At 41.6% G+C, this 26064-nt stretch overlaps 3 protein-coding genes across 8 annotated transcripts in view; 2 read left to right on the top strand and 1 right to left on the bottom strand.

The window, feature by feature from the left end:
• Nucleotides 1-796: 796 nt before the first annotated feature.
• Nucleotides 797-16370, bottom strand: IL18 (interleukin 18). 5 transcript variants are annotated; one of them, XM_080567775.1, is made up of 6 exons: nucleotides 16247-16370; nucleotides 6364-6606; nucleotides 3601-3674; nucleotides 1973-2110; nucleotides 1603-1748; nucleotides 797-1463 (listed from the first exon to the last, which is right to left on the bottom strand). In XM_080567775.1, the coding sequence occupies exons 3-6, from the start codon at nucleotides 3665-3667 to the stop codon at nucleotides 1221-1223; spliced, it is 594 nt and encodes a 197-aa protein (XP_080423901.1). In that variant the 5' UTR covers nucleotides 3668-3674; nucleotides 6364-6606; nucleotides 16247-16370; the 3' UTR covers nucleotides 797-1220. The 5 variants fall into 5 exon arrangements, with proteins under 5 accessions (XP_080423901.1, XP_080423902.1, XP_080423899.1 ...); XM_080567776.1 differs by lacking the exon at nucleotides 16247-16370 and adding an exon at nucleotides 7052-7068; XM_080567773.1 differs by lacking the exon at nucleotides 16247-16370 and adding an exon at nucleotides 6873-7020.
• On the top strand, nucleotides 3686-18511 carry TEX12 (testis expressed 12). Its single transcript, XM_080567783.1, has 7 exons — nucleotides 3686-6129; nucleotides 9371-9808; nucleotides 10237-10302; nucleotides 11243-11354; nucleotides 11460-11511; nucleotides 11812-12045; nucleotides 18418-18511. Exons 2-6 carry the CDS (start codon nucleotides 9743-9745, stop codon nucleotides 11954-11956), a joined length of 441 nt encoding a protein of 146 aa, XP_080423909.1. The 5' UTR covers nucleotides 3686-6129; nucleotides 9371-9742; the 3' UTR covers nucleotides 11957-12045; nucleotides 18418-18511.
• The window catches only part of BCO2 (beta-carotene oxygenase 2), a 22096-nt gene continuing 12512 nt past the window's right edge, over nucleotides 16481-26064 (top strand). Inside the window, exons 1-2 of one of the 2 annotated variants that reach the window (XM_080567744.1) lie at nucleotides 16481-16730; nucleotides 25173-25368. In XM_080567744.1, the coding sequence (XP_080423870.1) occupies nucleotides 16625-16730; nucleotides 25173-25368 (302 nt within the window). In that variant the 5' untranslated portion in view covers nucleotides 16481-16624. Of the gene's footprint in view, nucleotides 16731-21088; nucleotides 21379-25172; nucleotides 25369-26064 lie in introns of those variants that run through there. The other variant, XM_080567745.1, reaches the window with a different exon arrangement.

Raw genomic sequence — 26064 nt, 5'->3', positions numbered from 1 at the left:
CCGTAGCAGCTAGAGAGATGAAACCTTGGGGGCAGCATAGCATGAAAGCTGGTAGGCAGGGTTAGCACAGCACTTCCATGTCTCCACCTTCTATACTTTTTTAAAGACACTGACTTTATTTTTTATACCAAAATTAGTGTCTTCTCCCTTCTGCAAGCTTGAGAATTTTCCTGTTTCATGACAGAAGCCTTCCTGTTTTCTCTGATTACTTCTGCCTGCATGGTAAATAACAGTTATACCCTCTTCTGCCTGGCAAGGTGATGACCGAGGACCCAGCTGCCACCCATGTTCAGGTAATCACTGCCTCCAGTTGGCTCAGAAGAGGAACAATGCCTGTCTCATACACAGAAGATGAGAATAATGTGTCATCAATTTCCTCAAGAGTGAATGTCCAAAGTATATTACACTAATCTTATTTTCATCAAATTCCTGTGTTTGCTGAACTGCCACCGTGAAATAGAGTTCACAGCTCACCCCCAACATGTGCTGCCTTGTATACTCAGAGTAAGGTTCCATGTGGAACCACATCTGCCTTTGTTGTTAATAGCATGTTAGATGTACAAATGTGTATGATCAATAATCTACAATTTACTATTAAATTTTAACCCCCCTTTTATTTTCTTAGTGGGCCCTCTGAAGACAAACGGCTTTATTAGAACTTGAATTGCGCAGGTTACCAGTTTTCTAATCAAAGACTCTGGTGAGTTTCCAGTAGAAATAGTCTGCTGTTTCTACTTCAGTTGAAAGTGAGAATGCCACCGTGTAACTGATATCAGTGAAGACGCTCGGGACATGATCATAGTTCAAAAAGACAACATGTTTATTTGGCCAGGTTCCTGGTCTGTGTAATAAACACGGGGGTTGTTTGTTATCTATTCTTATTTTTTTTAAGCTTTCTCTCTGTCCCCATAGTAGGTCTGCTTCACATATGAGACACCTACCTCACAAGCTGTTTGATCAACAAGCTCTGAAGACTTTAGGGATGAAACTATACAAGACCATAGAGGCACGCATATTTTTGTTCATTGTGTAATTCTCTTTGCTTCTGTCTTACTGGCATATTTCTTCTTTTCCCCAATAACATGCATTTGTTTTCCTTTTGTAAGATGCTCATTTTTGTATTGCCTTATTCAAACTTATCAACCTATTTTGCTTTAGATGAAGAATGAATTAGAGTTTTCTTTAAAAAGCCAAATTCTATTTTAAGACTGTTTAAGTGATCACAGGTTGTGCCTTTCGTTATGACTTGTTAAAGTTATCTTTGTGGTTTCATCTACCTCATCTTCTCTTGGCAGTTTCTTTAAAATTAATTTTCTTAAGGAGTCTTCTTCCTCAAAGGCCAGGAACATCCCTCGTTCTAGTGAGTATTCAAACTTAAATGCCTTGGAGCTGTAAGATGTAAATGTCTTTTTGAAGAAGATGATGTTGCTTTCACCAGGAATGTCTTTGGGAACTTCTCCTTCCTGAGGAAAAAAGGGAATGGGGTCAGTCCTAGCACAAGACTCGAGCTGTTTTGTGTCAGCTCACGTTTCAGCTCAAGTTTCAATGCTTAATGTTGCCTACCACTCACATACACATAGGGTATGAAAAGCAGATACGTACCCTAAATCGAACTATCATTTTCCCATGTTCTTCCTCACAACACATGTAGTAGCTTTTATCTTCTACCTGGACGCTGAACGCAACAGGCATCCCTGCTGAAGGGGTGGTAGTTTTGTAACAGTGCATGTAGAAGTTCATTCCGCTGCCTAAATATAAATGTTTTGAAACTATTAATAGCCTGCTCAGAAGAGAGCTGCAAAAACTTAGCCATAAGTATGTCATACCTCTCTTATCTGAATTTTATTCTTATAGATGAAATCTAAGTCTTTACTCTCGGTTTCACTATTTAGACTCAGTGATTACTAAGAACAAAAGCCCATCTAGAATAAAGAAACAGTACAATGGTTGTAAGACATGAAAAATAGCGTACCAGATTTCATCTCCTGATCTGTTACATCTTCAAAAGCTGCCAGGTTTAGATCTGGCTGGACCACAAGCACCTGGCTATTTACATTCCGAAGGAAGCGATGGAGGGTTTTTTCCTTAGAGAAGGCATCACATTCCAGCTCTGCATAAATATTAAGCAAAGGGGAATAAACTAATCTGCTTAGATCTTAACAGGTCACTACAGGTTTAATTTAAGATAGCATGCAAAATTAAAGATAGCATGCACAGTAAATTCTTAGAATAGCAATCTCAAACGGAGCAGAAGCTGTCTCGTTCTTTCCACCTCTACCTCAGTGATCCAGGCACGATAGAAGGATTTCCCAAAATACAAGGAGTCTGGAGAACAAGTGAGAGAAGCTACAAATTCTGTTAATGCAAGTACAGAAGCGACAGTTCTCTCTTCTGCCCAACAGTATAATTGCACGAAAAGCTCCTTGTGTTAGGGAAGCACTGTCTTGTTCCTTCAGGAGAAATAAAGCAACATCAACTTTAGAAAGAAGTGAGCTGTAGCTCTCTTTTTTAGAGTAGTCATTAATCAGTTTGAAAACTTGTTCTCAGGCACACAAAGCTTCTGGGTGTTAGTACACCTGAGCAGGTTAGTTTAGATATAATTGATTATGAAGTAATAAATGATGAGCTTTCAGCTTACCATCATCGTCTTGGTTCCAAGTGAGCAATTAAAAAAAAAAAAGAAAAAAAAAAGAAAAGTCAATCTCTGCCCTACAGAATAAACCGATTTCTAACTAATTTTGTACTGCAAGACTGGAAAACCTTCAGCCAGTCAGTCACCTGTGCATTTCCAACTGTACTCCCCAGTATCCCTAACCCACCAAACTGAGCTGTTCTCGCTTCATAGTGTTTCATTTGTGAGCATAACAAGCTCAACAGAATGGTGAGGCCAACAGTCATTTGAGAAGTGAAGGTACCACCAAACCAAGAAGCATGCAAAATGTTTTCGGGTTAATTCAGTTTAAACCTACATTCAAGTAATAAATGGCATGCAAAATTCTGCATTCATCAGCACCTTTGTTCTAAGTGAGCAATTTCATTTCAGATTGCTTCCAAAGAAGAGGCCATTTTCGGACTGTAAGGCTGGAAGTTATTCAGTTATTCCAATTCCACCCACACGCTGAAAATCCTTCCAAGTTTCCTTTACTGGAATATTTTATATGAAGCAGTAACGATTTCACTGGCTCAGATACTTTGGCTACAATACTTCAAGCTGAGGCTTAGGGGAAAATTACTTGAAAGCAGAGTGATAAAGGAGTTGTTTTTCATTGGTGTTCAAACAGAGAAAATTAGTGAAAGCTTACGGTGTTCAGCAACAGTATGGTACTGACCTGTTTGTTACTACACTGGGACAGCTGTTACAAACTCAGATGCTTTTTGCACTGAGCAGCCTGGCTGCATAATCTAAGAACAATAATTCTACTAAAGGGGTGGGAGTGGTACGAGCTTTGAGGATTGCTTAGGTGGTATGGGGGAGTTACAAACAGGCCCACAGAAGCAGGGATGCCTGCCCAAGGAAAGGATTGAATTGCTTAGCATCTTTTGATCTTCTGCGCAGGTACCAGAAACACCGTGTCTCTTTAAGCAGGGGGTAATCATTACCAGCAAAATAGAGGCAGAGGTTTTCTCCAAGCTGTACTGCACACACAACCATCAGTTCACAGCTCATCTTCACCCTGCCAAAAAACACATGGACAGAACTCAGGGTTAAGAACAATGCTTACTTTGTGCGGTGAGGGAGTTCTTGGGCGAGTTTGCCCCTAGTGCACAGTACCACATTAGTGACAGCGTCTGGAAAAATAGTTTTTGAAGGACATTTGGTCTCCTTCTCTGTTGCCTTTTGCCATTATTTAGAATTACGTACAGCATCCTGAAAGTTCTTTTATTTTATAAAACTTTCCATTGACTTATGTGATGTTACACAAAAAAATCTGGTCCAGAGTACATTTCACTAAATAAATAATAGTTCCATATATATAACGTTATAAGAACTCATTTTCTGTTTCTGTGGGAATGCTAATTAAGTAGCTCCATAAACATATTTCATCAAATTAGTCCTGTTCTCTTTGGCCTGCAAAAATTTTCTTGCTGTCATGTGGCCGTTTCTTTTCCTATTTCTCATTTTTCAGTAAGGAAATGACTTTGAATGGTGACCAAGAACTTGCAGAATGCCCAAAACTTATTCCTGCTTCGACTGCCCCCTAGAACAGCCTGTATCTTTCCATTAGCTATAAAGACAGCCCAAAGAGTCTAAACTTTTTGCTGAAATTAGCTATTTAAGTGCATCTTGAGCTGGACTTGTACAGGTGCCTAGAGAAGCAGAGATGCATTCTATTTTGCAGTAGTGCAGATGTACTTATGGCATTTTAACCTGATTTTTACCAAGGCCAAATTCTGAGCTTGATTGCACAGCTATTCTCTTTTAAGACTGACACAGAGCAAAGTGAAGACGAAAAGGTATGCTTGCATTCAGAAAAAAACACCTGTCATTCACCAAAAACCTGAACTAATCATTAAAGTCCAGCCAGCTTCTGCACCTGGGAGGTTCCGCTCCCTGTTCTGCACACTTCGGGCTTGCACTGTCAAGACACAACCCCCTCCAGGAACTCCAGAAAAATAATTCGTTTTTGCTTTGTTCTTGTCCTTGACCTCCTGCCGGTAACAGCCAGCCAGATGTTATGTTCTTTAACTTTTTGACAGAGTGACTGAGAACCGTTAGTGCGTAAAACAGCACGGCGATGGTCATAAATTTGCTCTACCCCTTCCACACTTACCTATGACTGCACTCACCCCTTTTCTTCTATCTAAAAGTTTCCAACTGTGCTGACAGAAAAGAGATACACCTAAACAGACTGTATTGCTTCACAGAGCACAGACACTTCCATGTCTTAATTCCAGCAGTGCACCAGGAGAAAAAAATCGAAAATAAGTGTGACCTGGAGTCACCTGATTGGGACTGTAAAGTCAAGCATTTCAGAAATTCTTCTGCTCTATTCTAGGGCTATTGGAAGCAATAATTCTAAGAAATAAACGCTCGAATGCATTTATTTAAATAAATAAATAAATAAAGATAATATCCTCTTCAAAATTAAAACAGCATCTACTACCCTTAAAGGAAAGGTTAAAAAGAGGTTATAGACAGCAGAGGAAGATACGACATCCTTTCACTTCTCTGGCAGTATAGTTTTAAAATGTCCTCTTCTATGCCACTGAATTTTGTGAAATGCAGGTTGCCACTTTCCTTCCTGTTTCGTTTTGGTCTGCATCTTAGGAAAACGAGCAAGAGATTTACTAAAAGGCTTTTTCGCTTTCAGAAAATAAGCGGCTCCCTTTGCTATCTGCAAGATCTGATTTGCTTGGCTTTGTGATAGGCGCCCAATGTTTGGCCAGCTGCACCCAGCAACATGCACAGTGACGTTCAGCAGCACAGCCTCTAACCGTCAGGAGCCCAGCGTCTGCAAGTCTTCAGCTGGAGCTGCGTGTCTCGCTGTGCACTATGCAGGGGAGAAGAGAGTCACAGCAGAGTGCACAGAATGCACATGGTTTTTCTAAGTAGCCTGGAACATGAAGGGCTCCATTCAAACCTACCAGTTCCCGTCCAGGCATTTTTTCCCTTGTTCTAGCTGCCAGAGTGACAAATGTAGCATTAAACCTGGGCAAACAATGGGAAGAACCGGCTCTTGCACCAACGTTTTATTGTGCAGTCAGAGCATCTGGCTTACTTCCAAGGCTCCTTTTCGCAACTTAGAAACAAAATTATAAAGCAAATATACTTGAGCAACTTAGTCAGCCTTAGGGATTGGTGGGGAGGAATCACGGTGACTTCCTTGTCCCTCCACAAAAAGCACGTTAAGGAATGTATTTGGGAGCCATTCTTTCCCTCATTTTTGTAGCCTATATAGCGCTAGCTGGTCGGGGTGGAAGAGACAGCCAGGTTCATGGCAGAGGACTGCATCCTCCTTTCCACACATGCACAACCAAACTTTTGAAACGAAATACCACGCCACCAGCCAGCACGAGCCTCACGTAGCCAAGCGAGCCAAGAAGTCAAGGACTATTATCCTAAAGCAGTGGGGAAAGCGTAAGCGGGATTTATGGATAAAGGACTAAAGATGGCCCTCGTTTTGGCGGGTAAACCCAGCACGGGGACTCCCTGCCGAGCGGAGGGTGCAGGTCGGATCCCTGCTCACCCAGCACGGCCGAGGGGAGCAGAGGCACGGGCAGGAGGGGCAGGGGCAGGGGCAGGAGGGGCAGGGGCAGGAGGGGCAGGAGGGATCAGGGGGACAGCAGCCATCCCCCGGATCTCGGGGTGCCCCACTCCCACGAGGCACCCACCGCCCCTTCCCCGGGCGGCAGCGCCCTTACCTCGGTGCTGGCTGCGGGGGAGCCGTGCGGAGGGGCTGCGGGACCCCCAGGGGAGCCGAGCCCTCGACCCCCGGGTCCAGGCGTGTCCGCGGGGGGCAGGAGCAGAGCCGGGAGCGCTGCCGGGGCTGGGGGCTGGCCGCGCTCCGTCCCGAGGCTCCTGGTGACAGCGGGAGGGGATTTTAGGGCGGGGGGCTCCGTTCCCGGGGCGTTTGTGCGCGTCGGCATGTAGGGGTGGCACTTCCCCTAAGAAGAAAGCCAATCACGCAAATTCGAGGTTACGAAGGAAACTTTTTTTTTTTTTTCCTCTCTCTCTCTCTGTCTCTCTCTCTCTCTCTCTCTCTCGTCCCTCCACCTCACGCCGATGCTGTCAGAGGAGGGCTCGTTCCCACGGCAGCAAGTTGCCCTCCCCAGGCTCCCCAGGCACGATGCCGGCAGCACGCAGCCCTTCCTTCCCTCTCTGCACACTTGCCCCTAAAACGCTGACTGCTGTGGGGAAGCCAGTCTCGGACCTAAGGCATGCTGCATGCCTCGGGCTCTTTAGTAAAGCAGCAGCAAGAAATACATCGCTGCTGCTGTCTGCTGAGTCCTCCCTCCGATCACCCCCCGTAGATGTGTAACTACAGGGGAGAAATATTGGCAGGGGAGAAATATTCCCATCCTTAAGGGAAAAGGAAAGCCAGAAACATACAGCTGATAGTTAAAAACAGGTGAATCAGGAGCTCCTCATTTGCACCAGCACGTAAATTGCTTCGCAAGGGCTTGTTAATCGCAAATAAATAAATTGGTGCTGGCTGGAAGGGCTCTTCCAGCTGGCCCAGCCGCAGCCGGGCTGTTTCGCAGGGGGTGCGGCTGCCCTGGGGGCGGCGGGGGGTGCTCAGCGCGGCGGGAGCTGCGGTACCCACAGCGGCAAGCACCGCGCGGCGACAGGACCTAAAGGCAGGAAAACGAAGCCGGGATTGAATAATTCGCCAGCGTTTTGCATAGTTTGTAGAATTCAATAGAAGTTTTAGTACTGGGCTGTGGGAAGGAAAAATAAAGCGAAGCGGTAGAGCAGACCGCAAGGCAAGCGAAGTCGTTGTTCCCCTGTCCCCGTGCCCGTCTGTTAGCGGGGCAGCTGCACCCGTCTGTAGGCGACGTGTTCCTGGCTACACCCTAAACCGAGAGAGATGTTTCTGAGGCCAAAGGGGGATCTTTCGATGTTCCTTTTGAGCTAATAATCCTGAAATATAAGTACTGTCCATTTTACTAACAACGACGGATCTTGTCTGCTCCGCTCACAGGGAGCAGTGTACCTCACGAACACGCTGAGGCGAAACCCGCGTGCTAGCTGCAGAAATGTATTGCTTCTTTGAAACTGTTGAAAGGAACCAGTGCAATTGATTTAGAATAAATTATGAAAAGCAGAGGAATGCAGGTGTTGCAGCGTATTTCTCCGGAGGCAAAATTTTTCTTTGCCTGGTCACTAGAATATACTTTCCACAGAGTAAAACTTCATGTTTCAGGCGATAAAAGTAATTTTTTGGTAGCTACTGCTTTCCGATAATAACTGTAAATATTTATAGGCACTCAATTACACTAAATTCAAATCAGAGAGCAATATTATATTATCCTCTTCCATTTTCTTGTTTTGTTATAAGGCATTCACAGTGTGTGTTGTTCACCTTAACCCATACCAAAGAGATCTCCAGATTTGATTTAAACAATTAGATCTAGATTATTTCAATATATAACAGCTGTAAATCTATCATTTCTCTTGGTACTCTGCTTGAATGGTTGGTTCTTGCAGTAATACACACACGTCTTTTAAAATATAAAAGATTTCTGCTTCTGATTGTTGGTTCCTGTACGTTTTCCCGATAGCTATTATGTAACAGATAGTTCCTTCCTCTGAAGTTATAAAGTACGATCAAATTGACTCTTGGTTTCTTTCAATGAAAATAAAAAGTTTCAGTTCTTTAAGTATCTACCTCTGAATAATTTTCTTTTGGCTTAAAATAATACTCACGAATCTCGTCTTCCTTCTATTGACTTTTAACTGATTTTTAATGATTCAGAAACCAGAGCTTTTTTTCAGGAAAGCCCCCCATTTGGGTGATACTGCTTGTGTCTCTCTTTCCCAGATACCTAACTTTTTGTTTCATTAACGTATATATAAAATTAATGTTGTAATCATTATTTATTCTTTTGCATTTTTTCATTATTAAGTTAAAATTTACATGCAGATCACTAGTGAAACACTAAATAATATTGTACTTGGTACAGAAGGTTGTGCAAAAGCACCAAAAAAACGGTGCCAGTCAGCCAATATTGTTAATTTTGTATTAACCAAAATTGGTCTTTTGTTTCAACCTTTCAGATTGTAAAAATTCAGTTAGGTCATTTAGCAAATTGGAGTTTTTTTTCCTCTTAGTCTTTACATATATGCATTTTTAAGGACTAGGGTCTAACTCATAACAATCGTTTTTATTTTAAGCTTTCATTTCTCCTGCTATTTTAATATCTCTAATTTTAAGGGAACTGGAACTACTTTTATAGTAATTGCTTAGATTTCTTTTCTTTCTTTTTTTTGTCTGACCTCTTTCCATAGACTGTCACATCCATAAGATACTGAAAGTGGTTAAAAAAACCAAAAACACATAGTTCACTTATTTTAAGTCAGGTGGTCTGTTAATAGAAATGTTAATATATTAATGACAACTTAATATTTAATTAACATATTTATTTTGTATCTATTTTATAATGTTAGATAGCATTCTTCAACATTTTCGGAGAGTTTCACAAAGTGGGCCATGACAGTGAATTGAATATTGCTTCTATTTTGAGGAAGTGCTTAGTTCTTGTTCTTTCAGCAGTTTCACTTCTTACCCCGAGTTCTGACTTTCAGAGGATATATGGATAAAACGTGTAAGGTTAAGATCTGTTCTCTTAACCAGAAACGAAAGATGTATGAAAAGTCCCCTGTACTCCAACGTAACTTCACATTGTGTGACTATTTTCTTGGTTGTAGCTCATTGACCTGAGCTTTAGGAAGGCAGTAGCAGAATGGTGTTGAACATTTTGGGCTAAGAACATGAGGTGTAATGCTGAAGAAGATTTCCCGGATCGCGGTGGCCAGCCTCTCGCTGCTGTAAACCAGCCACCTCACAGCACCATCTGACTCAGACGCTTCCTAATGAAACCGTGCATAGTTTACCTACAGTGTAAGGAAAATGCAATGTTTCTTTCCATTTTCTAGAAAAGACTCGTTTGTCTTGGAAGTAGTCTAGTCTTATAAGTCTGATGTAATCGCTCAGATTTACGCGTTTGCGGGTTCTTCCAAATTTTTGAAGTGGGTCCATCTGGCCTAGTCACCCGCAAGCGGCCCCTGCTTCAGACTGCCATGCCACCTGTGACAGACAAAGCCAGCACCGTCCCAGTGCCTGGCACAACCACCCGGTGCCTACGGGTGAGCCCAGGGGATAACCCAGGCGTGTGGCCGGGCTGTGACACCCCTCCCTCGGCCACCTGAGCCGGTGGCACGGCTTCTTCTCGCCTGAGGAGCCAGCCCCCCTTCTCCTCCTCTCAGCCGCCGCCATTTCGCGACGGCCGTTAAGGGCCGCCAACGGCCGCCAGGCCCCGGAGCCGCCCTGAGGGGAGCTCGGGGGCGGGGGGGGGGGGGGGGCGGCAACTCCCTGACGAAGCCCCCGCTGCCCGCCCCGGGACGCGGAGCCCTCTCAGGGCTGTAGTCGGGGTGCTGTTTGTAAAGTGGTCGCAGTGGTGTTGGTCACGCATTTGTCAGGTGTCTGTGCAGGTTTATTTCCCAGTCACACCCAGTAACTGCTCGCAAAATCTGAACGTTGTACTTCTTTTTTTTTTTTTTTTCCTTCTAATCAGGTAACAATGACAAGCAACACACAAAAATCTGATGAAAATAGAAGTAAGCGTAAAAAAGAGATGGAGGTGAGCAATTCTGTGTGAGGAAGGGTCTCTCCCTTGCAGCCCCAGTGGGGGATGAGCTCACTGGAAATGGGGATGTTCAGCCTACAGAAGAGAAGGCTCCCGGGTGACCTCGTTGCAGCTTTTCAGTACTTAAAGGGGGCTTAAAAAAAGATGAAGAGCTACTCTTTGCTCAATCAGATAATGACAGGATGAGGGGGAATGGTTTTAAACTCAAAGAGGGGAGATTTAGATTACATGTTAGGAGGAAATTCTTCACTCAGAGGGTGGTGAGGCACTGGAACAGGTTGCCCAGAGGGGTTGTGGATGCCCTATCCCTGGAGGTGTTCAAGGCCAGGCTGGATGGGGCCCGGGGCAACCTGATCTAGTGGGCGGTGTCCCTGAAAATGGCAGGGTGGTTGGAACTAGATGATATCTGAGGTCCCTTCCAACCCAGTTCATTCTATGATTCAGTGGAGCGCGGCATGTTGCGGCTGCTGCTCTGGCGTTGCTGCGAGTTCCTGTCACAGAGAGGGGCAGAGAGCCCCATGGCTCTCCGCGGTCCCTCACACAAGGTGCTCTGTCCTCTCTGCTGACAGGGGAACAAGGATGACTTCTGTGAGGAGCCTGCAAGACTTCTCCGACTCTTTTAAGATCAACAAAATGGGGTGTGCACTGCAACGTGGTTATGCAGGGCCCCTGAGTGAACTGCTGAAGTGCACCAGCTTTTACTGATAGAGGCAAAAATCTTAGCATTTCCCAGCCACTCCCCTAGTGCGGTCATGCCGTGCCTGCTCCTAACAGAGGGTGTTGGCACAGGTGCCAGCACTTGGCTTTCTGTGAAAACGGTTGAGATCTTTTTGAAACTTTTTGCTATTTTCAATTAAATTTGATTTGTGCTGAGCACGTTTCAAGTCCTAGAATCTGTATTTTTATTTATTTATTTATTTATTTGATTTACTAGAATGAAGCTACAGAGAATCCTCAGTTGTCCTCCACTGACAAAACAGACGTGTCTTTTTCTGAGGGATCACAGTCCCTCTACAAACCTGAACCACTGGAAGAGGTTTTAAATGGTGATGTATTAAATATACTGAAAGTAACTACTGAATTAATTAATGGGATGTTGAGATGAAGATTCATTCAACTGTTAAAATAAAATTACTTTTTCCTTTTAACAGAGATGAACAAAGAAATTAAGAACTTGTTATCAAAATATGCCCACATTTTAAGGCAAGTTAACTTTGTCCTATTTATACAGCACTTCTTTCTAACTTTTCTTGGTATGATTGATTACGGTGGCTGTATTTAAAAACAAATGCTGAAAATTATAAACCATAGATCTTGAAATAAAAGTGCTTTTCTCTGTTACAATAGAGAACAGAAATAAATTGGTCAGAAACTGATTATTGGTAGACAGCACACTTAAGTAAAGCATAAAAGCAGTTGTGAGTAGTGAGAAAGTTACTGGCTATAGTATTGATTTTAACATCAGTTGTGGGTCGTTTTTATTTTGTTTTGTTTTCAATTAAGTGAGAGAGCAGCAATGGATGCTTCTTATGTCCAAGAACTTGATGGAATCCTGAAAGAAGCAAGGACCCTAGAAAACCACTTAAAACAGAAAAGGGAGAGTCTGAAACAGAGATTCACTGTGATTGCAAATACTCTGCAAAGCTGAATGGAGTCTGTTAGACTGCAGAAATACAGAGCAAAACCTTTGTAAAAACCATGGTGAATGTGATGATGAATGTTTCATAAATATCTTCTGTAAGTATTTCTAATTCAGGAAACTTTCAACAATTTAAACAGCATCTTATTTTTTAAATAAGTAAGCATATGCAATATATAGGGTAGTGACAGTAAACATAGCACTAAATATCCCTTTTAAATCCTACCACTCCAAGGGATTCTACAGATTAGAACATCTTTTCTTGTTGACCCAGTGTGTAGGCTGTCCCTGTACTTCCATTCTTAGAAAACTAAATTTTGATGCTAAAATTGTAGTAGAATGTATCTGAAATTTTATTTTTGTCTCTGAGCATAAATAGATTGAAGAGATCAGCTTAGAAACAGGAGTGTTCTATTAAGAGTATTACTTTGGGAAATGTATAAAGAAGTATAAAGTCTTAATTTGAATATATATTTCAATACCTACAGCTTTTCAAATGAAAAAAGGCCATTTTAATATAATCATACAAGCGTATAATCAAAACTTTGCTGGTAATATCAATAAATGAAAGATAATGTTACCTCTATCTTGAATTACACAGTTCTTTTATTACTGTTATTATTTTGATACATCAATACTGTTTGCTGTATATCCAGTTTATTTAAGGGTGATTATAGAGGTTTTGAGCAATTTGTCTTTTCATTCAGTTAAAAGATGAAACATAAAATATATAAAGCATTATTTGTACTAATTGTGAGGCCAGTGTAATAAAGAAAAGTGCTAGATAATCCTGTTGCTAGCATAAGATAGATAAATATCTCTTTCTCTTAGTGCTGTGTGTTAATTTTCTCTTTAAATCTTTTCGGACTTAAAAGGCGGAAAGGAAGGTAGATACAAGTCCCGATTGAATGTGATGTCTGTCAAGCTAATACTAATAATCAAATTAAAACAAATGAGAGAAACTGGACACCTAGGAAGAGATTTTCCAAGGTATCTAAAGATGCAGATATGGACTTAGTAGGATTTTCGAAGTGCCTATGCATGTAAGCACCTTACACGCTTAGGAATTTCTTAAAATCCCATAAGATGACTATCTGCATATTTAGCATTTAAAGACTTTTAAAAATCTCACCACTAGTATACATCATATTTTACTAGACTGGTAGTTTTGTAATCGGTCTCTGCAATTCTGTTTAAATGCAAGAAAGTGGGAGAAAAAAATAAGTTTTTGGAAGGTAAATTTTCTAGAATATTGTACTCGGTGTCTCTAGAATAATTGATTATCTAAACAAAAATTATTAAAGGTGGAGTTTAAAATTGTCATCTGTGAAGTGTTTGAATTTGAAAATCTACCTGAAGTAACTTTTATATAAGCATTTAAATAAAATTATTGCAACTTTCATGACTGTTAAATATCTGTCTGTTTTGTCAAATTCAAAAGAGGCTTGCTGCGTTTTATCTGTTTGTGCTTAGGAAAATTGTGCAACTTTTTTAGATCAGCTGGATTCAGATCATTAGATTTAGTTTACATGGCTAATATATATAAGCTGTAAAGCTCTAGTATCAAGTATTAATAAGATGCACAACTCAAAAGTCCCGTTGGATCACATAGTGCAAGTTTGTTCCCTTAGGGGTTCAAAAGAGCACAGATATGTACTGTTACTCTTGTAGTGGTCTGCTCCATTTAAAAACTTCATAAAATCCAATAAAACTAGTCAATCTGCACCTCTTAGAATGGAGAACTGCTTAAATCTGACATTCAAGTGCAGTTAAATTCAACATACCTCTCTCAAAGATGACTTGCTTTTTCTACAGTGACTTCTACAATTGGTTTTCATTAAGTTACACTGCTTGTTTGTAATGTGGTATAATTTGTGGTGGGATTTCTGTCGTAGTAAAAGGATTTTAGAGTCTGAAGAGACATTAAAAGTAAATTCGCTAGGCATGGCTACAGTAGACTAGGTGAACTTGTGAACAGTGTCACTACACTTATTAAAAGGCAGTCATTCAAAGCTTTGTATGATTTTGAAACTGACGTTTTTAAAACTAATTACTGAATTGCTATGAGCAACAAAACTTCTGTTTTTTGCTGCACAAATCTATGTAAGAATATATAAAAAGAACCACTAACCAAGTAAAATAAATAAAATATGTAGTTTTATAGAGTTCTAGCTTGAAATGGTAAATTCAGGAAGCTTGATGTATCTATTGAAAAGAAATCTCTCTTCTCTTTTGAAGCTGAAATGTTTCAGCAGTGGAAATAGACACTTACTGCTTGCTTTTGTATATAATTCTCTTCCTGTTTAAAAGGGATTCTTTTATAATTACTTTAAAAATATAAACAAGGTTTTTTGCCCTCCTGTGTGCCATTCAATATCTGTTTATATGGGAATACTCATACATGGTTTATCTTCTTCTAAACCATTACAAAACATAATTTTGGTGTTTTCCTGTTTGCCTACATTGATAGTGATGTTTCTGTGCTTATTGTTTCTCTGGGGTATTTCAGTATTTATTGGGAGAAAAAACAAAGTTTTCTTACTCTCATCTTCTGAAATGAAGCTAAAAGTTCATTTTGTCTCTGAGGAATGAGCTTCATATGGAGTCCTCCTGGCACCTCTCCCATCACTATCCGCTTTCCAGTTTTACTGAAGGAGGTTTGAACTGAAAATTAATTGGCTTTAAAGCTGCCAAATCTGATCAGCAAAGCTCAGCTGGTAACTACGTTTTCTTTAAGCTTCTCCCCCTGTTGTTTAAGCTGCAGTGCCTTAGTAAATTACCAAGAAGGTCTAAGATGACAGATCAGTAACAGAATATAAATGGATTTTCTAGAAATTGTGGAAGCATCTGAGGCAAAGTTCTGACTCTCTTGAAGTCACGGGGATTTTCGACGGTGATTCTCTTGCATTTCTGAGCTTGCTGTGAGTACCTTCAGAATCCAGAAATTGTAAGTGATGAAAAACTAGTATTCAGTTTACCTTGTTGCTCTGCTATTATCTAGAAGCTGAAATGGAGAACAACAAATAATGCAGATGTGGCTGAGGTATTCAGGGATGAATCATCTTTACCCAGGAAAGGTTATTTTTGACTTTTCACTTAAAATGAAACTGCCTTGAAACAGCATAGATGTAGGTACCTGGATCATAATAGAAAAATACAAGATTGAATAGGTAATAGATGTATTTAAGGCATATGAAATTCAGCGTAGAACATGTAGAAAATTCAATTTTGCTAATCTAAAAAACCTCTAGGTTTTTCTTTGAATTGTCTTTGAAAACCTGATGAAGGCAGTACTAGGAAAGACCAGAGTCTCTTACATTATCAGGGTGAATAGCTGGAAAAATGAGGACAAAGAATCAGAGATCGATCTGTCCAACTCTCATCCTGCGGAGATTCTGTACCAAATTTCTTAATCACTTCAAAAGCAGCAGTCCATAAAAACAAACAAACACTTTGATTGGAGTAGCAAACTTAATAGATATAGAAAAATGATAGGTGGGGTATACCTTGATATAAGGTAACTGCCAGTGTTGTGCATGATATATATGTATAGATAAGAACAGTCAGCAAGTAGGGGCTATATGAATCAGCTAAAAAGTCAATCAAAGGAATCATTCTCACTTTTCCTGAAAGTTCAGTTTAGCTGGCATCCTAAAGGGATCTGCTTCTAACCTGGCCTATTCCATATTATCCTGAATGATTTAGAAGGATGACATTAGAGAATACAGTTAATTTTCAAGTGTCAGCAAACTATGCAGGGTTGCAGATGCTATCGGTAATGTACATTGAAAATTCACTGTCATCTCAATCAGATGGAGGACTGACATGAAATCAAGATCAATTAAAAAAAAATAAAAAAAGGGGGGAGAAAAACACTAAGCTTAGCAAGGGGGATTGTGTGCTACTTACACAGCAGAGCACTGGCTATAGTCAGTATGATGTGTGGGGAAAAAGAAGCTGAGATGTGTTAACTAAAGTTAGCAGATAAGACAAAAGCATAGTTCTGCCTTACTCCGTGCTGGTTAGCTCTTAGCTGGAGAATTAAAAACAGCGGGCAGTCCAGAGTGGGAAACAGGAATAATAAAGGACAAAGAAAGCGTGATCTGTTAGGAAAGGCTGGAGTTAAATTTAGAGAAAGCAGAAAACGGGAAGGCATGATAGCATAAGTTATAAAAAGGACAGTAATCAGGTGTTTGCTGTGTCTTGTAGAAAGGACGAGAAGAAATCAGCTTAATTTGCAACAGAAGATTTAGGATGAGTAATAATCTGTCCCATCTTAAGGACAGTGGGATGGGTTACCTTGAGTGCTGCGTATGCTGCCTCGCTCTCCACCGAGGGACAGCTTCTGGGAGCCACTTGATAAAAAGAAACAGCCACAGTCATCGCAGTGCATGTGCCAAATGGTCGCCACTTGCTCCCTGCGTCCCCAGGGCAAGGGGAGAGGCTCCCCCCCGGTGTGACGCCGCAGGCCGTGCCCCCCGCCGGGAGATGCTCGCTTCCCTGGCCGGGCAGGGGCCCGAGGCTGCCGCGCTGCTGCCGCTGCCCTGCTCCTGCTGCTGCTGCTGCTGGCAGCCTCCCTGCTGGCTCTTATTCTGAAGCAGCTCTCCGCAGCCACCAGTGCTCTGCTGCACGCTGCTCGTCCTGGCAGCGGTGCCCTTCCAGACCATCTCCGACCTGATGCCTTCGGAGCAGAAAATGTTTTCCAAAATCCTGTTGTCGGCCGTCAGCATCCTGCTCGCTAACTTGCTGCATTTCCTCTCCTCCCTGATGCAATTTGTTCCAGGTAAAATGCATAAACAAACAAATCCTATCCCATCATCTTGGAAGGGGTTTTCTGTCGACCTGCTGTTAAGTGCTGCTGCTAGCACAGGTCGGTCGGTAGAGCAAGCTTATTTCTAACGATCAGGAATTAGTAACTAAGCAAATTCAAAACGTTTGTTGGGAGCCAGCATTCCATTATTTACAGGAAAGGTAAGCGGGAGAGGCAAGTACACTGCACAGATTCTCTCGGATTATTAGCAGATACGGATGGTTTAGAGCTGGAAAGCCAGTAGGCAGCAGATTCTCTCCGCAAGGGAGGCTGCTGTGAGATGTGTAAGTGGGTTGTGAGAGGGAGAGGATTGCTTAGGGCTGTGACATTACTGGAGCTTTAATTTGAACGTACAAGTGGGAAATTGTGCCATGGGATTTTGCCTCGCCACAGCACTCTGCAGTTTGTGCCGTCATTACACAATTCAATCTGTCTTTTGTTCTGACTAAGAGAGGGAGATCTGCCAGCATAAAATAGGAAAATAATACAATTCAGGTCAGTTCACCAGAATCTCTCCTTTCCTATTTGTTTTTATTTATGATGGTTTTCCTCCCCCCTTAGAATAAAAGGGTTGGTTCCCACAGCTTGGAAAGGTTCTCCGATCTGCCTTTGTGTGCCACCAGTGCACGTCGTCCATGGATGCAAGTTTAGGAACAGTCCAGGAGATTTTTTTTCCACTGCACGTGTAAATAATTTGGTGTGAGGCATATTGCCAGCAGCATCTGTGAGATGGAAGAGAAAAGAATTTGGAGTCCAATTAATGCAAACTAAATGACCAAATAGAAAATCTAGCTTTGGGAATTTTATGTAGAATAACATACGGTGTTAGCATTTCAGGGCATGATAAAGTACTTTTCTGCTGTAAATAAAGCCTATATATGCGTACATTTATGATGTTCTTTTGTTCTGCCAGCAGATTGCAATGACTGTAGAATCTAGTTTATATTGGGGTTCTTTGCTAAATTCTCCTGAACCCTGCTTCTTTCATTATGTTTGAAACTGGACTGCATAGGAATGTAAAGATTTGTGGTTTTTCTATTTGATTATCTGATTAACATGAAAAGCCTGAAATTTTCCTTGCCTCATTTCTTTTATCTTTTTGGAAATTACAATTTTTCACTGACTTTTAGTAAGGTCTTTTTGGAAAGGCTTGCTGATATAGTATTATCTCAACTTAGCTAGAAGGTAAGAATGTTGAATGATGAGACAGAACCCCTCCCCTTCTCTCCCCAGGATTACTTTGTTCAAGCATTTGAGTGAAAAAGTGATAATATCAGGAAAAAAGTGCGAATTAAGTTTGTTCCATCTGTTATATTTTCCATGACTGGCCAAAGTTGCTCTCTCTCCTTGTTCATGGTGTCTTTCTAGAGAAAGTGTTCCAAGGACTGGACTATGTAAATCAGTACTGAAGAAAGAAATTATTACACTTCCTTTATGTCATCGAAAAAAAAAAAAGACCCCTGAAGTATAGTATTTATAAGTATTTATTTCTATAGGTGTCTTTAGGGAATCAACAAGTATTTCATATGCAAGTATATGCACAGTTCACAGTTGCTCTTCTGCCTTACCTCTCCTTGACATGTCTTTCTCCCCTACTTTTCACCATTTCTTTTCCCCCGTGTTTTCTATTACTTCTTTTATGTTCTTCTTTGCCTGTTAGCAAGGAAGTGGGTGGCTGAGTCCCTGACAATGGGAAACCTACAGGCTAGACGGAACGAGGAGTCACGTATGGGGACTTCCCAGCAGACGCAAGGCAAGTGCAAGAACTTCAGTAATCAGTGTGGGACACTGGTGAGCTGAGTGTCAGCCCTGGTGATTCAGCATTGGCAGAGGCTGGAAATCAATAGCTACAGCAGCATCAGCTCCTTTTGATGTGGGGTGGGTTGGGTTTATGAAAGGCAAGTCCTGCTTGACGAACCTGATCTCCTTCTATAACAAAGTGATGCACTTGGTGGATGAGGGAAAGGCTGTGGATGTGATCTACCTTGACTTCAGTAAGGCTTTTGACACCGCTTCCCACAGTGCTGGGTCCAGCACCTGGGGCACAACAACCCCAAGCAGCGCTACGGGCTGGGAGATGAGTGGTTGGAAAGCTGCCTGGCAGAGAAGGACCTGGGAGTAGTGGCTGATAGTCGGCTGAATATGAGCCAGCAGTGTGCTCAGGTGGCCAAGAAGGCCAACAGCATCCTGGCTTGTATAAGAAGCAGTGTGGCCAGCAGGTCTAGGGAGGTGATTGTCCCCTGTACTCAGCTCTGGTGAGGCCGCACCTCGAGTACTGTGTCCAGTTTTGGGCCCCTCGCTACAAGAAGGACATGGAGGTGCTCGAGCGAGTCCAGAGAAGGGCGATGGAGCTGGTGAGGGGTCTGGAGAACAAGTCTTACGAGGAGTGGCTGAGGGAGCTGGGGTTGTTCAGCCTGGAGAAGAGGAGGCTCAGGGGAGACCTTATCGCTCTCTATAGGTACCTTAAAGGAGGCTGTAAAGAGGTGGGGGTTGGTCTGTTCTCCCACATGCCTGGTGACAGGACAAGGGGGAATGGGCTAAAGTTGCGCCAGGGGAGGTTTAGGTTGGATATTAGGAAGAACTTCTTTACTGAAAGGGTTGTTAGGCATTGGGATGGGCTGCCCAGGGAAGTGGTTGAGTCACCATGCCTGGAGAGCTTTAAAAGACATTTAGATTTTGAGCTTAGTGATATGGTTTAGTGGAGGGCTTGCTAGTGTTGAGTCAGAGGTTGGACTCGGTGATCTTGGAGGTCTCTTCCAACCTAGATGATTCTGTGGCAGATTGGAAGGAGAAAGCTATTTTGCTTGCCTTATTGTTCCAATCTGTAATTTACAGGGATGATAACAAGGCCCACATTTTGCGCCAGAAGATTTCCAGATCAGCTGTTATTCTTTATTCTGTGAGACCTCAGGGAGCTAGAGTTCCTCTGCTTGAGGAATCCCAACTGTGGGCATTCTTTTTACTGGTCTGCCATTCGGTCTGGTCCTACATGTCTTTCTGAGTCAGACTATGCAGTTGCATGTGGAGACAAATGCCTCTGTGCTTTGGATATAAATATGTAGGTTAAAATAAAAGTGGGTTTGCTATATCCAATGTGATTTCAATTTCACAGCTAGCAAACATTTTCTGTCCACTATTAAGATTTTCTGACCCAACCAGCACTGTTCAGGTGTAATTTATTGTCTGATTCATTGCTGCTCTACCCAAAACACATGGGTTACTTAATGTATAGAAACCTTTTTTTTTTTTTTTTTTTTTTAAGATCCTTGTCCTTGGTTCCACAGCTTCTGGATGTAAATAATCCATGATAGAATGTCAGTTTGTGACAGGCAGAGAAATTGTGGCACACTTCTAGTTGAATGGAAACAGCACATGAAAATGATAGGCTGTGATAATTATGCAGAAATAGCTTACAGTCTTTGGGAAATATCTGAGGAAAAAGTACAATGCTGTATTTGGCTCTGCCTCTGCTCTGATGTGCCAAATTAAGTTTGGACACTAATCCTGTTTTTAAGGGTTCGAAGTAACATGGAAATTTGAGTTCAGAAAAAAAGATCTTTGAGCTGGCAGATTGAAATCTGGCACTGTTTTGCAGGTATTATGCTCAAACAAGTATATGAAGTCCCACTGAGAATTTAGTGCCTTTGATTTGTTGCTTATTCAAGTTCTCCCATCTTGGTCTGTAGCCTGAACAACTGTGGGTTTGTCTTTTAAAGGGCACACAAAAAGCTGTTTCTTAGTGCTAGCAGAGTCAGTTACTTCAGTTAACTGTTGCTCAACATTAAAAAACAGTCCGTCTTTTGTCTTTTACAGAGATTCGTGTCCTTTTGGGTAGCTAGATGTTAAACATTTAGAGCATTGAAGTTAAACATTTAGGAGTGACCCTATCTGATGGCAATATGCCTTTATAATAATAGCTCATGAACAGTGCTTTCAAATAGGAAGTGTTTGTACTCCATCTGCTCAGTGCATTTCAGAATAGGAGCAGTTTTTAATATTAAGCTATGATTAAATCTGGAGGGTAGACTTTAATCAGGTGGGGTTTATTCAGATTTATTTTTAATAGGGAAGAAACATAGGCTAGGCAGGTGTGGATTTGTGTTTTTGTGTGTGTTTTGTTTTTTTTTGCTGTAGTGACTTACAGATTAGCAACAAATCAAGATCCTTTAAAGTACTTGTTTTGTATTGTATTGTGCTGTACTGTCTTGCCGTAGGTATTGTAGCAGCTTGTTTTGTTTTCTTTGAATGAATACCAGCCTTTCCAGTGCTGACAAGGAGAAATGTGTTGTACTAAGTCCTTCTGGTCTTGCTCCACATGCTAATTAGTCTGTGGCATTGTTTTCTGCTACTGATCAAGTCTCAGTATGTTGTAAAATAATGATACATCACAAAAGGAAAGAAACAGAAGGTAGGTTGCATTAAGTCCCTTCAAAGAAGCACCCATCCAGCTGCCCACTCAAGGTGCTTAAATGTTGCATTGTTTTGTAGGTGATGGTCACTGAGGAAATCTCCAGACAACCTTCTTGTTCCTAGATCTGACCAGGGGTCAGTAATAATGAGGTGGCTTACATAATGCAACTGAAAGAGACTTTTTTTTTGTGTTGTGCTGAATGTAGTGGAGGTAATTGCTTATTTTTGTCTTTTGTTTCTTGTCCTGAATCTTTTCATAACCAACTTAGCAGAGCAAACTTGCTTCCTTCCTGACCCCCCCCTTTTTGTTCCCTCCTTTTCAGAAATTTCCTAGAATGATTTATGTTTCTGAAAACTTCTGTTCTGATTCCTCTGGACATCATGACTTATTTGCATTTAGCATGCGTTACTATCAGGATCTTCATCTCCTTTGATTAGTTCCCAGAAGGAAAGATACTACATGATCTTGCTGTGCTTGTTTTCTCCGTGGTCTGATCGTACAGGGCAATAACGTACATGTTCTTGTTGTATATGGCCTGTTCTCAGACGCTTTCTAGAAATCTCTCAAACAGTTGGGTCTATCCAAGGTCAAGAAAGATGAATTCTAACCAGATGAGGTTTCAAGAAGGACTACTACGAATCATGTAAATGACAAGTTTGAAATAGGAGAAGGAAAGCTAAAAGAACGTTGTTTGCTTAGCTTAGGAAGCGATATAATTGCTCTCTCTAAATACAATATGTGATAAACACACGAGAGGGAGAAATACCAAAGCCACCTGACAGTGCTGACAGAATAATGAGGACGATGATCTGTCCTATTAATAACTTCTTTCTGTAAATTCATAGCATTTTTCTTATCACCTGGGCAGTGGGTTCTAAAGCAGTCTTCCAAACAGAGCTTAAGAGCCAGGAAACACAGTAACTTTTAAGACAGACCTCAGATAGAACTTTCTGGGACAGCAACTGGGATGAGAGATGACCAAGGAGGTGTTTGGCAGTCCTGTTCAGCCTTATTTGTGAAGTATATCTTCCTAAATTTCCATATGTAATAATGCTGCTCACCAGTATCTTTTTCTGTTGCTCCATCCTTGGTTATGCCATTGTTGCTTCTGCTTAGATGAAAAAATCTCTCTTTAGGAACATGTTGCTCTCATTTTTTTTTATTTTATTTTTATTTTTACATATCGTACATCTTCACAAATTTTCTCTCAACCTATTGAAGCTGTATTTCTGCAAATACTGATGGCAGTCACTAAATCAAGTATCAGTTGATATGAAAAGCCTTCTGTTCCTTATATAAGGAAATACTATGGAGCACTCATGTTGGGATCAGATTGAGTGCTTCACATAGGATTTAATCAGAACTTAATTGAATTTTAAGAGGGAGAGGATGTTGGTGGTTTGAGGTTAATTGCTTTAGCCCTGCAGCCTGAATTCTTTATCTAGCTGACTTACCATATTAGAGATCTAAAGAAGGATTTGAGGATTGACAAGCCAGAGAACTACATTGAAGGGATCTTGCAATTCAATTTCCTGCATGCCTAACACCCATTCCGTCTCAAGCTGTCCTAAAGAAGCAAGCTCAGGCAAATGCTGTGTGCCAACACAGTTCTTATGCAGATAATCTCCTGCTCTGAAACAGCACGTTTCCTCTGTATGTGTGAATATGTGGTTTCAGAGGCTCACGGATAAATTGTGCAACCTGTGTAAATTCACTTACTTGGATTGAAGAAGGTAGGCTAGAACAAGCATCTGCGGTGGTGAAAGAGAGTGGTATAACCAGAACAAATCGCTACCTCAAAATTCAGGAGGAGTTTGATTATCTGACTGGAATCTGTTTAGTGTTTGGTTTTGGCTGTCCTAGAACTGGTTCAGGAATGGATTTCTGTATGCCAGGCTGTCCCTGTTTATCAGTGTTTCACTTGTACCTAAATCTTCATCGGTTCTGGTTTAGTTCAGGGCTAAATAGCCTAATGGTGAGGATGGAGCAGGGCAGCAGAGCAACTCCACCGACCTGTGGAAATGGAGCCTGTGCTAGACGAGGAGGTGGTAGCACCGGGAGGGAAAGCGACAGCCTGGACACTTTCTAGATAAATCCCCCTTTGCAGCTAAATGGATTGCCAAAACAATCCTTGTGTTGATGAGGCTTTGCAAGCCAGGCTACTGGAGCTAATAACTGTGTGCTGTTAGCACACAGCATTCCCTTCTCTTCACGCTTCATTGATGCTTTTCTCCTAGTAAGGGGAGATATTGCAGCCAACGTGCAAAAAAGGGACTACATCAGAAATGATCTTTTCCTCCTATTGCTTATATCCTTGCAGGTAAATCTGTTTAATCTGCTTTGTCCTGCCCCGTCAGTGTATTTCAGCTCAGTTTCATGTGTGTTCTTCATCACTTCCTTTTTTTTTTTTTTCTTTTTCTTTTTTTTGGCAGGGAGGGGGGAGGTCTGCAGGGGGAAAAGCTAGTGATTACCTTCTTGAGCTTCTGAAATCGGATTGTCCTGGTGAGTTTGAGAACTGACCTGTGTACCTTTCAATAGTCTTTTTCTTTTTCAATAGTCCTTTCAGTAGTCTGAGCTTCTGGTTTATTGCATTTCAAATGCTGCCAACTTGGCAAAGTCCTCCGTGTGCAGTGTAGAGAGAAAACATGACAACCTGTGTTTGATAGCCTGTATTCTTCCAAGATTTGGGGTTCTTTGAATTCATGCTTGTAACTATTATTTTGTTGTTTGTGTAGCAAGCTATGGCTTGCCTGGATTTACAGTAGAGCACTGGGAATCCTCTGAGGTGTTCTCTGGGATGTTCTTTTTAGTGAGCTGCCTTGTTGGTTTTTTTTTTTTGTCTTTCTCTTGAAAAAGCCTTTGTACTATGGGTAGAAAGACTTTTTTTTTTTTTTTAAATTCAGTGGAGGATGTTTTAAAGTTTTGTTTAAGAATAGCTCATTGTTTTTAAGGAACCTAATGCCATGATGTATCCCCTTCTCTAAATTTCAGTGTTGGGAGATCTTGAATTTTGGCTAACTATTCAGGTTGAAAGGAATACTAGTAGTATAAAATTTCTTCACTGTGAAATGGCCAGCATTAGGAAAATCATGCATTACCTTTAGCTGCAAACAATGCTGTTGCTTGCTGTGAAGAACCTCATAGCATAGTTTTTCAGCACTGTTTCAGCAACCCTTGGTTAAATTCAGCTCAGATGAATTCCTAGATGGAGGTGTCTGAAGCAGTATTGAACATGATTGGACCTGGATAAGCCTTTCTGTTAAATTGTATGCTGCTGCACTGGTGACTTCATCTGTAAGCGACTTCATCTGTAAGCAAGCAGGGAGCAATTCTTTTAATACAGAATTAGTTCACAGCTGTTAATGCCAGAGAATATGGCCATGATGGCATAGTAAAGCATAGAGGCTATACATAGTAATCCTTGCATCCAGTCTGCTGGCATGGAGCTGAAGTGAACCATACCTTTAATTATCATGTTCCAAACCTCAAAGCAATAGATGCTGCTAGTCCTTGTCCTCCGTCTTCTATGCTGTTTGCTCCGTGCTGTATTGGCCTTGCTTTCCTACGCATGTTTTACACATACAAAAGCCTTTGCAGTCAAGGACTTTACAAAACACTTTTCTCATTTCACAAATAAAAAAAGGATAAAATCTGGGCATACAGCAACATCAATAATGGCTATAAAGCTTGATGGTCAACCACTAGTCACGGGACAGAAGAAAAACCCTAAGAAAACGGCCCATTTTTTTACCTCCTTTTGACTGCAGAACAGGTGTCTCTAATGGATTAACTAGGTAAAGTTAACTCCACTGGATTTTCGTCTCTCTGTTGATGTGTGGGGTATTATGGGAGCAGAGCTTTAGTTCGAGTATCTGGTACAGACTGGCTTCTTGCAGGATGCTGAATGTTCTCCTAGATACCCAAACTCAAGCTCTAGCAACTGTCTGCTCATTCAAGTGAAAATCTTAGTTACTTGCTTTTTGTTGTCACTGCTTTCTTTGCAGGTTTAAAGAGATCCCTGCCCAGCCCATCAAAAGAGCAAACCACCTTGCCCACTTTGCAATGCATCTCGCCCTTACTGAAGACAGTAGAGGAGACCCCCCAGCCCATCCCAGCGAAGGTCAAAGGACATATCCCTGAATGGATAAATGGCAGTCTGCTGAGGAATGGTCCTGGGAGATTTGAGTTTGGTGAGGAGAAGTAAGTCTGGGTTTGGCGAATTTGTCAAATAATTCTGGCCTGAGCATTAGCTAAACCTAAAAGGGACCCCCCCCAAATGGCTTGCCACTGTTGGAGCACCTTGTAATTTCTTTTGAAATCAGGTGAGGGGGAAATCCTTGTGTTATCATTCTTTTAAGAACGGCTGCTCCCTCATCTAGAAACTCTTAGCGGGCTCTCTGAAATAGCTGTGTGGTTAACTTAATAAGGGTGGAGAAGCTGAGTCACAGAGAGGCTGTGTCCTACTCAGAATGGTATAATGACAGAACAGGGCTGGGGATTAAAACATACACACTCCCAGTCCTTTTTTATTAACAAAAGTCCATCCCGCTAGCTCTCTGAAATCCAGGGCGCAACTTCTGAAGTTGATTGTGCCAAATTGTGTGAGTTGCTTTAGAAGCAAGTCCATCTCACTTTAAAAATAAGATATCAAAACATTTTAAGAAGGCAACCCCTGGCTTTGGCTTGGGATCTGCCATTCTAGCAAACCGATGAACCTTGCTCTTCTTCCTGCAAAGCTAATGGCAGCAACTAGCCAAAGGTGATCATACGACGAAGCCATTCTGCGGTTGATTTTGTGATTGATATTATTTCCAGAGATTTCTTTAACAAAACAAACCCACATATTTCCAGATATTTCTTTGTCTCACAGATTTCTCCTTTTGGAGAGAACGACAT

The sequence above is a fragment of the Anser brachyrhynchus genome (assembly GCF_964034855.1).
Source record: "Anser brachyrhynchus genome assembly, chromosome: 25".
NCBI lineage: Eukaryota > Metazoa > Chordata > Aves > Anseriformes > Anatidae > Anser > Anser brachyrhynchus.
Note: the sequence above shows the minus strand (reverse complement) of the source record. Positions and strands in the feature narration are given on the sequence as shown.

Coding starts and splice junctions, on each gene's coding strand:
- IL18 (XM_080567775.1), bottom strand. CDS start 3,667: ATGAGCTGTGAACTGATGGTTGTGTGTGCAGTACAGCTTGGAGAAAAC. Junction 2,111..3,600: donor CCTCTGCCTCTATTTTGCTG/GTAATGATTACC, acceptor ATATTTATGCAG/AGCTGGAATGTGATGCCTTC. Junction 1,464..1,602: donor AAATGATAGTTCGATTTAGG/GTACGTATCTGC, acceptor TTTTTTCCTCAG/GAAGGAGAAGTTCCCAAAGA.
- TEX12 (XM_080567783.1), top strand. CDS start 9,743: ATGCCACCTGTGACAGACAAAGCCAGCACCGTCCCAGTGCCTGGCACA. Junction 10,303..11,242: donor AGCGTAAAAAAGAGATGGAG/GTGAGCAATTCT, acceptor TTGATTTACTAG/AATGAAGCTACAGAGAATCC. Junction 11,355..11,459: donor ACTGGAAGAGGTTTTAAATG/GTGATGTATTAA, acceptor TCCTTTTAACAG/AGATGAACAAAGAAATTAAG.